Source organism: Pangasianodon hypophthalmus, chromosome 9 (genome assembly GCF_027358585.1).
Source record: "Pangasianodon hypophthalmus isolate fPanHyp1 chromosome 9, fPanHyp1.pri, whole genome shotgun sequence".
NCBI lineage: Eukaryota > Metazoa > Chordata > Actinopteri > Siluriformes > Pangasiidae > Pangasianodon > Pangasianodon hypophthalmus.
This window is the reverse complement of record NC_069718.1, coordinates 3,391,089-3,404,477: the sequence shown is the minus strand read 5'-3', so window position 1 is coordinate 3,404,477 and position 13,389 is coordinate 3,391,089. Positions and strand designations below refer to the sequence as shown.

Here is a 13,389-nt window from a genome sequence, read left to right as displayed (position 1 = left end):
AAAGGGGCTTCCTAGCAGAATGCTTTTTTTTTTTTTTTTTTTTTTTAGAAGCTAAGGACCCTTATTTATTCAATAAACCCTTGAAAAATCTTTTTTCTAGCTAATGCTAGCTGGCTGACGGATAATGTGGCCGGTGTGTTTTTGTACGTTAGAGGCTCGAATACTAAGACTGCTACCCAAACCACATACATATCTTACATAAACATTCATGAATGGTTTTTTTGACTGATCTGAGCTAGTGTATAGCTGAGGTAGTGTATATTGTATAGTGTACAGCCCTATTTATATATCTATAAATGATGAACAAAAGTGTTTTTTCAAATCACTTCAGTTTATTTGTGCATTTTCACACATACATTAACATCAGGTGCTCAAGTTGGACATTACATTGATGATTAATTTAACTCTGGAGTATTTTAGAGGTTTATAACAGGAGCTGTTTACCCATTAGATAGACCAGTTTCTTATGCAACATTGAATTACATCTCATCTTGTTTCTCACTGCCATTTTATCTCTACCAGTATCTCAGCTTTTCATCTTGGTCCTATGCAAATTTTTTATCAGTGAATGAGGTAGGGCTTATATGAGCCATCTACTTTGCCTAAGCATTAAAAATATTTTTTTAATTTATCTAAATAACCAGATGATTCTTGTAACATTTATGCATTTATTATTTATAAATATAGTATTATAGTATTTATTTCAAACTTTATTCCAACTATACTAAGTATTTATTGCAAAATAGTTCATTTTATGTCCACGGAAATCCACGTTAACTCATTTCCCTATTTAAAAAAATTAATAAGCGCCAGAGAGAACAACACAGTTTTTATGATGTAATAATAAATTTATGACACCTTGTGTCTCCGAGGCTGTGAGGCGACTGTTGCGTAAGTCACGCTGTCCAAATCTGATGCTGTGTTTTTCTTAGCAGCTACGCTGGACCTTCTTTTGTGTTGAATGCTGGCATAATGCATATTTTCTTCCTATAGCGAGAGAGGGAAGGCCATCTCATTACACCATGAAACAACAATTTCAATTTAGTTAAAATGTATTTACAATTTATTTAAATAATTTTAAAAAAAAATCTGTATCTTCCATACTGCTTATCCTACACAGGGTTGCTTGGAGCCTATTCCAGGGAACTTGACATAATACTTGTTTTAAAGAGCATAATTTTTCTATATCAAATAATGATTTTTTTTTTACTTGGTGATTCCATGATAAAAATTAAACAGCTAAACTTGAAACCTCATTGAGAAATCCTGATTGAGTGAACCTGCAAATTAAACACTCCTAAATCCTACAAGTCTGTTCCTTTCCCCTGGTAAATTGATGTACATTTACATTTATGGCATTTTGGCAGACGCCCTTATCCAGAGTGACTTACAATTATCTCATTTATACAGCTGAGCAGTTGAGGGTTAAGGGCCTTGCTCAAGGACCCAGCAGTGGCAGCTTGGTGGTGCTGGGATTTGAACTCTCAACCTTCCGATCAGAAGTCCAATGTCTTAACATTGTATCATGTACAAGTGCTTTATTATTATTTTATCATGCAGTAATACTTGCCTGTCACATGTTTAACACTAACATTTAACTTTCTTTTAAAACAATGCATCAAAACCTGCTACACTGAATATATTCACACAATGACTGTGTGCATACTCAAATTATTTCCACTGAATAGATGTAATAATAACAATAATAATAATAATAATAATAATAATAATACCTTAAAATAATTTGTAAAGTTAATACTGACTTTAAATCTGAGGACAATATGTTTAACTGTTGTAAAAACCTATCTTCTCACTTTTGGACAATTTGTTGATATTACTTACAAACTGATATTATTGAAACAATAATGAACAAAACCATAATATAATATAATATGGTTTCATATACAAATATATTTATATATAATATAATATAATAGAATAGAATAGAATAGAATAGAATAGAATAGAATAGAATAGAATAGAATAGAATATTTCATATCTCTGGTACCTTTTCAGCGGAGTCTGTGGTGTTACTGCAACAGCTGCACGATGGTACTGACTCTCCTGAAAGGGAAAAGAATTTGATTTGAAAATTACAATACATACTAAATTTAAACACAGACACTAGTAGAATAAAAATTCAGGCTATTCAAATTTCAATGTTAGTTGACCTTCGAAAGATATCTTTTTTCTCTTTTTGCTGTAGTTAGTAGTGGCGTAGCAGCTAAGTTCTGCGAGAAAAGAAGTTTGTGAGTCACTGCTAGTTCACTATGCAATGTATACCGTAGCTGTTCTTAATTATGCATGGATTATTTACTACCCTACTCATATTTCATCACTGGTTCATTTACTCCATTCTGTTTTGATTAATAAGGTAGGAAATAAAGGGTTAATTCTGTGATCTTGAGATTAAATTAGCAGATGATTTTGAATTTTGAAACTGTGAATCTTCATGTAACTGGTAAGGAATTTACAGAACTAATATTTTTAAATAGTTCTTTTACAGCTTATTGAAAAATGATGCCCAATTGAAGATGATATGGATAAATAACTGCACCTTTGAGCCTGCAGCAGAACATGTAGATGAAGATGAGGTTTATTAGGACAGAGACACACAGACACACACACACTGTAATCCAGGGCTCTGATCCTGACTGCTGGGTATGTGGAGGCTCAGACGAGTTATCAGTCTTACGATGTTGGTCTTCTGAAATACAGAAACACAGAGAGACACAGATATCAGTAGAGTGCAGAGAAAAACCTCTTCTGTACGATTCAAAATGAACAATTTGATTAGGCCATCACTGACACTGTGTGTAAGAGTTAAAAACAGATTGTTTATTTATCCATTTTCTCTTTAAGCAGTTTCATCTCGCAAGACTTCTATTAGTTTCAAGCACTCCTGTTTCCTGGCATTCCAACTGATGCGCCTTAACGCTACAGCCTTTGCTCAAACAACAACCATCTTGCAGTTAATTCTGGTCACTTGGTGAAAGCTTACAGACAGCTTTAAAATTAGCAGCACTCTTTGCTAAAATAAGCAAAATAAACATCACACACAATGATTCAAGTGTTTTTACACAAATTTGGAGAAACAGAAACCCATTCTGTTACAAAAAAAGGAGTAAATAAAAAAAATTATAAATGTTAAAAATATATATTGTAACTTCTTTTCAAGTAACAATGTTTGGAAAAAGTATTATTTACATAGATTATGTACATTAAATCAAAAACAGTTTCTTTTTTGTATGTATTATCATTTTAAATTTGCTCACAGTTTTCAGGAAATTTAATGTTACTTTAATCATGTCCCTTTTCTTTGGGGTATTAATATGAGGGTGCACATGTAAAATCCCTTTGTTTGAATTTGAACACAAAAGAGACATGATCGCTAAACTGCACAAGTCTGGTAATATATATGTAAATACATAAGCAGTTAAAAATTTTACAAAACATCTGGAGCAATTAAAAAGGACGCACAACTATATGGCTCTCCTGCCATACTGGAAGAGTTGTGTCAAAAAATCCCTTCCAGAAAGACGAACAAAATGCAGCTAATAATATTATAAAGCAGCTTGAAATGTCGTGCATGGAGCAGGGTCCAAGATCCTCTACAAGTGTCTCTAATCTTGGTAGAAATTACAGAAAGAGACTCAGTGCTGTTATTCAATCCAGGGAATTTTCCCAAATATTTGCAAATGCAAAAAATATCATTCAGTGCAAGCATTATAAATTTTTATATCCTTTTTGATGCAGGGTGCCAATAATTATGGATTGACTAGTTTTGCAGCACTTCTAGCTCCTTAAACATTTTGCTTTAGTTGTTTGGATAAAACTGTCTGCCAAAAAAAAAAGGAAATTGTAATTGTCATATTTTTGGGATATTTTAAAAAAGTTTGGTTTAAAAGTAAAATAATGTCTCCTGACACAATGATCAGTTGATTATCTTGGGTGACAAAGGTATTTTCAAGGAATCTTTCAAACTCTACCAGTTTAGTGTTAGAAATTTAGTGTATCCTTAGGGTTTAATTTAATTACATGGTCAGCTAGAAACCTCCAAAACAACTGAGCCAATCAAGTTAGTGAAAAAAGACCCTCATAAGCAGATATTATAAACCATCTGAACAATTACGACTTATGCTGTTTTGTAAAATGTACAATTTTATTCTAAAACCTTTATTAACCTCTTTACAAGGGTTTAATAGATTTGCCAGATTATCCATTAAAATAGAAGTGAAAAATGTTTAATTATATGACAACAAATTGTTATACTAAACAACTACACAAATATACAGTAAGATAGTATTAATATTCATACCGAATAAAGTATTGTTACTGACCTGTAAAGTTCAGTCTGATGGGTTTCCCAAACTGAATGTGTGTCGTTTTGTTTCGACCTCCACAGTAATAAAATCCCAGATCTGTCTCTCTAACTCCAATAATCACTAAACCGACTGAACTGCTGCTTTCTGTTATATCAAAGTGACTCTCGTTCACATTATAACTAAGGAGAAACTTTTTCTTAACTCTCCCTTTTTCAGCAGATATCAGCAGCTTCACCTCCTCAGATCTCAGCCGATACCACAATATCTCAGAATAATTAGTGATGTTACAGAGCAGGGTGATGTTCTCTCCAGGATGGACAGACAAATGATTAGTTGAAGCGATCTGAAGGAGATTTGGCCAAAAGACACCTGAAAGAACAACACCACATTAAGAGGTTCATCATCACTCTCCAAACCAGCTAATCTTTCAAACAGTGTAGACTCATTTACACTTAGCAAAGTGTCTTCAGATATTCTCCTCGGGATTAATAACTAAATAAGTCTTAAATACCAATCAATCTCTCACCTTATTGCTACACTGAATAACAGTTCTTTATAATTGTTTATAATTAAAAAAAAATATATATATATATATACATATATATATATATATATATATATATATACACATACATATATATATACACACACACACATATATATATATATATATATATATATATATATATATATATATATATATATATATATATATATATACTCACCAAACAGCAGCTGTAGTGTAAACAGACTCAGGAGTTTGGCCATTTCTCCCTGAGATGCTCCGGTGGTCTATAAATAAGTGATGCTTTCTTTACTTCTTTACTTTATTTACTTAGTTATGTCAAAACTTCTCTGTTCCCACTGTATGTCTTAATTTCCTGTTAGCCGCTTTAGCCACAAGCCCCTACATCCTGTTTTTCTCAATGTGTCCAATAAGCTGCTGACATCACTAGTCCCATTTTAATTCTCAGAAAGAGCATACAGACCCAGCCTCCTTGTTGCACATGAATTTGTGCATCACGTACTATTTGTGGCATGGCCTGCATTTATTCATAGACTCATGCAGTTCAATCCACAAATTGAGACAATCGCTAATGCCCACATTACTCCAACCAATCACAGCAGTTATAAACGCAACCAATTAACAAGCACCAGGGAGAGACTTCTGCAGCACACACTTGATGTGGAGAAATGTTGGGCTAATAATCATCAGATATATGGAGTGAAATCAGTGTCAGCAGAAACTGAATTTGTAATGAATGAAAAAAATATGTGACATAAAATCAGATACTATTGTTAATTGTTTATTTATCTGTTATTACATTACATGTCAGCAGATGCAGCTAGGTTTTAGAATATGACGGCTGCAGAAACCTGTATATGGGGTTTTTACAGTAACCACCATAGGCTTCATGGAAAGGCTGCTGCTGCTCGTCTAGTTCAATGATTGTAAATATGACTGGTGCCATTCACTCCCCTTGTGCATTGAAGGGGTGAAGCCTTTTTTGGTAGAAATGGGAGTCCCCACTGAGCCAAGGCATGCACAGTAGTAGTAGGGCTGGGTTAACAGTGGACCTGCCTCTTGCCCGCCCATATTGGTGATGGACACAGTCTGTGAAAGTGCACACTGTGAGGCACCTCAAGTGCAATGTACTGTAAAATGGCACAATGACTAATTCTAAGTGGTAAGTACTGTGTTATTAATTAATATGTAAAATACTTAACTGTAGTCGTATAATTTTCGCAGGTATATTGATTTTACCATTGTCAGGAAATCATATTGTCATATTGTCTCATATTCATCTTTTGATCTCAAACCCAATGTCTTCAGCGTATAGCAAAAACAAAAGAATCGGCCTTTCAGAGGAGACTGTATATACATATACTTAACTGGGGTACACACACTTGAGTCATGCAGGTGTGCTGGGAGCAAGGAAACCTCAAAAATATTAACCTTGAACCTTAGTATATTCAAGCCAGATCTGGACTCAATTCTACTGATGTGGCTCTTCTCACCCTCTAGACCTTCCTGATTCATTTGCTTTGGAGGTTCTGCACTTGTGATTCCCTGAAGTTATGCACTTCCCAAAAACAGTTTATGCCCAAGACTCACTCTTGCTTTAATAGATAATCTCACTTGGATACTGTAGATTTGCACCTACAACTGCAGTAATCATAAAGACTGTCCTGTGCTCATCCCAGGATGCTTATTCCTAATTTTCTCATGCTGAATACGTTTTCAGCACATTTAGTACCATTGTCTTTATTCTTTTACATGTGTATACTGTAATAATGTATAATCCCACTACCCAGAAAAAGATGGGTTCCTATTTGAGTCTGATTCCTCTTGACGTTTCTTTGTCATGTTGCCCCTGGGTTTTCGTTAGGGATCTAAGACTGCATCCAGATTTTTGTAGCACTGCTTTTTGACAGAGTCTATTGTTAAAAGCACTATACATGTAAAATTTAAAAGTAAGTCCTCAGGACCCTAAGTAGTGTACTTCTGCCCTGAGCATAAATTGTTATTTTGACAAATATTTAAACCTCAGTCTTTCGCCTTTTACGTAATTTCTAAATCATGCTAAGGCAGAATGAGTGCAGAGCAGACATGAAAAGCATTCAGCACCACCAATACATGCTTCACCACATTTCCGCTTCAAACATAAAAGGCAAGTGTTTCTTAGTAAACCGGGACACAATGTGTCGACGTATGGGCCTAAAAACAATAAGGAAATTGTGGTCTCAGATTTTTTTTCTATGAGTGTTGTTGCACTTTGCAAAGACAGACACTGATGTGGTCTTCAGATTCTGTCCAGTTTTTTTGATGAATAAATGAGAAAGCTTTACAAGGATTCTTAAACATGGATCCTCACAGAATGCACAATTATCTTATATATACGGTACTACGCAAAAGTCTTAGGCACATGTAAAGAAATGTAAAAATAAAGAAATGAAATGTTTTCTACATAAGAACTGCTATAAAGAGCAGTAAACAGAAATAAAATAAACAAAGTCAGTATTTGTCATGACAACCCTTTGCCTTGATGCCGGTCGGTGACACTGGACCCACTCCGCCGTCCCCTCCAGAAGTCAGGCGATGAACTGCTCCAGTACCACGAGGTCGATCACCTCCTCGGTGCCACGGCCCTCAGCCAACAGCCACCTCCGGCAGGTGTCCCGGAGCTTCTGGGCGTACGCGAACGGGCGGCCGAGCTCATGGAAGGTCAGCATTCAGAAGCGCTGGTGATGCTGTTCTGGGGTGTGGCCGAGCCGTTGCAAAACTGCCCGTTTCAGGTTCTGATAGATCAGCATAGTGGTGACTGGCAGCTGCTGGGCCGCGAATTGGGCTTCACCCGTCAGGAGCGGCAAGAGGCGTGCCGCTCACTGATCCTCGGGCCAGCCCCACGCCACCACGGAGCGCTCATACAGTTCTAGGAACGCTCCCGGATCATCCCACGGTCCCATCTTGGTGAGGGCCTGCCGGACCAGGCCCTGGAGCACCTGCCGATCTGCTGCCTGTGCGTTGAGTAGCTCCGTGATGCTGAGTCGGGTGGATGCTGGCGAGAGAAGAGATCTATGATGGTGCTTTCCTCAATTCTCCCAGGTTTCGGGACCGGTGTGACAAGCTCACTGCATTGGGCTGAAATGAGGAAGCAGGAGACAGGCTTAGCACAACCTAGAGGCTCTTTATTCACAACCTTTTTTTCCCTGCTTTTGTTTTCCCCTCTCTAAGTGGTCACGTCTTGTTCCCCACACCTATACACACAAACACCCACAAGCACACTGCTCTGGGCTGGTTCATGCACTCTCTCTCTCCAGGTGCTTGACTCTCTCTCTCTCTCTTATCGTTGCCTCCACTCACAGCAACACAGAATGCTTGTTAGTTAAATTCCCGCACTCCTTACCACTCCTCTTCTCTGACCCTGCCCTCCATTCACAAATCGGTGCTCGACTACGCCGCTGCTTCCACAATGTATTTATTTTCTTAAGTGCATTTTATTCAAAAATCATGAATTGCATTATCTATGAAATATACTGCATATAACAATGCAGTGCACAAAATAAGTGGTTCCCTGAGCAACCATGACTCCACATGTTTTCTTTTGTTTCCAGCATGTTTATTACAATGGACAACAAATATTTTGCTACCTGAAAAATTTGGGGTGTATCTTATGGATTTTGGGCTGCTTAATTTGAAATCACCTTGAAATTTTCCTGACACACACTGTTTCTTCTGTTTTCAAACCTTAATTTCAATGTTGTGTACAATGCATGTAAAAGAAATGTTTTCCAGACATGACTGGTCATATAGATCACTACAGATGTTAGGGTTGCAGTTCGGATACACCAAGTACTATGCTTCATTTGTGAAAGGGTCTCAATACATTAAAAAGGACTAGCCACATTGTAAGCATATGGTTCCAGGACAGAAAAGTATGGTGCATAAAGTGCTTGTCAGCCCAACAAAAATATTTTTGCCTCCTTCTCACATAATACTTGGGCTGATTAAATTTTTTTATGAAAGTAATGAAGAAGGAAAATGAAGAATTTCAATACAAGACAGATGTTTTCCAAAATAGCTGATGCCAAGATAAAGGAAGGATTTTTTTTTTTGGTCCCAAAATCAAATAGGTCATCAACGACAGGCAGTCTGAAGCACTACTAGTGGGGCCAGAGAGAACTGCATGGAAGTCATTCAAGAATGTTTCTGAACATTTTTTTAGGAACTATAGAGCACCAAATTACATGCAGCTGGTTGACAAAGTGCTTTAAGCATACAAAACCATGGGGTAACAGTAAAATTTGTGTTTATCCAAGCTCCTACGTGACCATCTGAAATTAAATTTGTGTTCATATTTGTGACCTGTATACTAGATCCTTCACCTACTTGTTTCTTCAAACAGATAATTCCTGAAACAATCAAACCTCTTTTAAAGATAATCGATTCTTCCCTTAGCATTAGCTATGTACCTAAATCTTTTAAATTAGCAGTTATCAAGCCCTTGATTAAAAAACCTGACCTTGACCCCTGTCAGCTGTCTAACTATAGACCAATATCAAATCTCCCCTTTATCTCCAAGATCCTAGAAAAGGTTGTAGCACAGCAGCTATGCTCATACTTACATAGGAATAACATTCATGAAATGTATCAGTCAGGATTTAGGCCTCATCATAGCACAGAGACAGCACTGGTTAAAGTGGTAAATGACTTACTACTGGCCTCTGATCAGGGTTGTGTCTCCTTGCTTGTGTTGCTTGACATTAGTGCAGCTTTTGATACCATTGATCATGCTATTCTCCTCGATAGACTGGAAAATGTAGTAGGCATTAACAGCCCTTTCCTGGCTCAGGTCTTATTTGACTGATCGTTATCAGTTTGTAGATGTAAATGGTGACTTCTCTTCTCATACTAAGGTAAAGTTTGGTGTCCCGCAAGGCTCTGTTTTAAGCCCACTGCTCTTTTCTTTATATATGCTACCTCTGGACAAAATTATTTTTTATAATATATTGTCACTACATGATGCAGAAAAATTAGTTCATGCTTTTGTTATGTGTAGGTAGGATTATTGTAATGCCTTACTGTCTGGATGTTCCAGTAGATGCATAAACAAACTCCAGTTAGTCCAGAATGCAGCAGCGAGAGTCCTTACTAGAACCAGAAGATATGACCACATCACCCCTATCTTATCCACACTGCATTGGCTCCCAGTCAAATTTTGTATTGATTATAAAATACTACTATTGCTCTATAAAGCACTAAATGGTCTCGCGCCACAGTACCTGAGTGAACTTTTGGTCTTTTATGATCCGCCACGCCTACTTCGAAGAGGTGCAGGCTATTTGTTGGTACCTCGAATAGTGCGGGCTACAGCTGGGGGTAGAGCTTTCTCTTACAAAGCCCCACAGTTATGGAACAGCCTTCCACTTAGTGTTCGGGGCTCAGACACAGTCTCAGTGTTTAAGTCTCGGCTGAAAACATATTTGTTTAGTCAAACCTTTTGTGAATAGTTTTTTCTTAGGTGCAGGGGCAGGTCTGGAGGGTTCACAGGAATAGAGTATTGTGGTGCACTGGGATGTTTGGATCCTGTCGCCCCCCCACTCTCACGCGTTCACTCAGGTTTGTCGACGGTGGAGTGGCTGGCTGCCTTATGTCCCAGGGTGCCCTCATGTCTGTGTTAGCTTCTGGTTCTCCCTTTTAGTTATGCTGTCATAGCTAGTCTTGCTGGAGTCCCTGCTTGCACTCTGCACGCAAAGTACATTGTCCTTAACCATTAGAGGACAAAAGCTTAGCTAACAATCTCTCCCTCTCTCTCCATATCTCTTTCTCCCTCACTCTCTGTCAAGCTACACATGCTACTTCTGAGATGCCAGTGATCCTGACCCCTTCTGCTCCCCGGACCTGCCTGACCCATCCTGATGCCCTACTTCTGGTTAGAGTTCTCATCGGTTGAGTTTGCTCGCTGCTGCTGGGGGTGGCCCTATATGGACGGCCTGAAGAATCGTTTGGATTGTTGGGGATGGTGCCACCTGGGGGCTGTGGGGATGCCTTGGGGATCACATATGGGGAGCTGTACTGTAATGGCTTGGGACTGCAATTGCTGTAGTGGCTTTGGGGCTGCAGTTGCCACGAGCACCTTTGGACTCCATCAGTGGACGGTGGATAGATTTTAATCAACCAGACTTCTTGCGAAAACTGTGATAAATTTACTGGTTGCTCAATTGCACTGTTTGTCCATATAGTACACAATAATAGAAGGGATTTATTTATAATTGCACTATACATTGCACCCAGATGAGGATGGGTTCCCTTTTGAGCCTGGTTCCTCTCAAGGTTTCTTCCTCATATCGTCTAAGGGAGTTTTTCCTCACCACCGTTGCCTCTGGCTTGCTCATTAGGGATAAATTCACACACATATATATATATATATATATATATATATATATATATATATATATATATATATATATAAGCAGCTTTACAGAAATAAATGGATTCATATATATATATATATATATATATATATATATATATATATATATATATGAATCCATTTATTTCTGTAAAGCTGCTTTGTGACAATGTCCATTGTTAAAAGCGCTATACAAATAAAATGGAATTGAATTGAATTCAGTTCGAAGAGCGCTGTCATGATCATCAAACAGCTCTGTGGTAGCAACACTTTTGTAAAAAAAAAAAAATTGTTATCCAGTGTAATTTTACATTAAAGAAGTTAAGCAAACTATCCAGAATTAGAAATTTCTGCAATTAACTGGTAACTGAGCTATGATGTCATGTGGGAGGCAGTGAAATGCAAAAATTTTATTTGACAGGTGTGTGAGACAATGACCTGATAATGGGTAGTAATTAGCTTAATAAATTATTTAATTAAGTGAGTGTGTTTCCACATTTTCATAAAGGTAAAATTCCTGTTATTTGTAGATGATATTGTTCTCTCGGCACCGCCCGAAATGGGCACTTGAGTGTTTCGCTGCTGAGTGTGAGGTGTTTGGAATGAAAATCTGCGCCTACATGTCCAAGGCCATGAGATGTTCCCTTTGAGTCAGCAGATTGAGTCAGAACAGATTGAGTCAGCGGCAGCAGCATTACAGTCACTGTACCTGGTCTCTGGACAAAACTTTCTGTTTACCAGCAAATCTACATCTCTGTCTTCACCTGTGGTCATGAGCTGTGGGTAGTGACTAAAAGACAAGGTTGTGAGTACTGGCAGCAGAAATGAAGTTTCTCCGGAAGGCTGCTGGGCTTACTCCATAGGGTGGACAGTGTTTCTCTTGTTACAAAAGAGTTCTACAAGCTATCAGGTGATTAACTTAATTAGATCTAAATCAAGTATTCTTCAAATAATAGGCAAAATATTACTATTTCTTATTTTGGTGATGCAACCATCATCAAGTTGGATCTCATTCTGAGATAATGTTGTCTATTGGACTGGTCCCCATTTAATAGAATTATTATTGTAACCGTCCAGTCTGCGGCTGCATCTTCATCCACCAGAGGGAGGCACAGGACCGCTCTGAAGTAATCAGGAGCAATGAGCCACACCTGGCCTCCTGGCTACTTAAGCAGAACACGCAGGCTCTTAGCTGCTCAGTCTTTGTTTCAGAATCCTGGTAAAAGACTTGTTTGGTAATTTCTGTTGTTTGAAAACTAGCACTATACTCTAGTCCTTCCTCTGTGCTAGGTTGACCTTGCCTCTCCAGTTCCTTCCTTTGAGAAAAGAAAAGAAGTTTCTGGTTAGCTCCCTGTAGCCAACAGTCAGAGGTTTTCCCCCTGGCATTCCTACAGTTTATAAGTAGTCTAAGTTTAAATGTTTCCAGAAGCCTATGCTTTTAGTTTCACCTTTAGTTTTCATTTTCATGAACCTTTCTGTTTTGTTTTGGTTGGCCCAGGATGAGTGTCGGACCTCACACAGGCTTTCCAACCTGGAGATTGCAGGTTCGGGTCTCACTCTGAGGGTCTTACATTTGTGATTTTCTTCTGTTTGTACCTATTTGCTCTGCACTTGGGCCCTATGTATTAAGTTCTGGTTAGTGGCTTACTTGTTTTGCACAGGTCCCCCATACACGGAGGCCTGAGTTGGATTACAGTGCAGGGTTAGATTCCAGTGCAATAATGTTACAATTATTAAGAAAGTCATAATTTACTCACCTCAGATATCTTACATCCCTTCAAAGTTTATTCTTTCAGAGTTTGCAGATTAAACCGATTCTGAGTATTGCCAATATTAAAGGTATTAAGGTCAATATTAAAGTCAAAATTAAGGTTGCATCTGGGTCATTATCAATAAAAGGTGCCTTTAGTATAATCCCCTGGCCTTTCTCAATCACCATCTATATGAAAGATATCCATTTTTGGCAGATGGTATAGTTTATCTATGCCAGCTTCTTGAGCCACACATTAAAAATCTGACATGCTGAAGGCACACTCTTACTGTACCGCAAATTGTAATATGTATTGCTTTGCAGTTCTTTGTGAGTGATACATATTTGCATGCAGTGGGTGATGCTGAGAACGTCAGCAAGCATACAGTCTGCTTAGCAG

The 13,389-nt window shown here is 37.9% G+C and overlaps 1 protein-coding gene across 1 annotated transcript; it reads right to left on the bottom strand.

The window, feature by feature from the left end:
• Positions 1–371: 371 nt before the first annotated feature.
• LOC128318805 (uncharacterized) lies at positions 372–5,561 on the bottom strand. The gene is made up of 5 exons (XM_053236726.1): positions 5,051–5,561; positions 4,341–4,694; positions 2,558–2,707; positions 2,009–2,064; positions 372–987 (listed from the first exon to the last, which is right to left on the bottom strand). Exons 1-5 carry the CDS (start codon positions 5,091–5,093, stop codon positions 850–852), a joined length of 741 nt encoding a protein of 246 aa, XP_053092701.1. The 5' UTR covers positions 5,094–5,561; the 3' UTR covers positions 372–849.
• Positions 5,562–13,389: the final 7,828 nt, after the last annotated feature.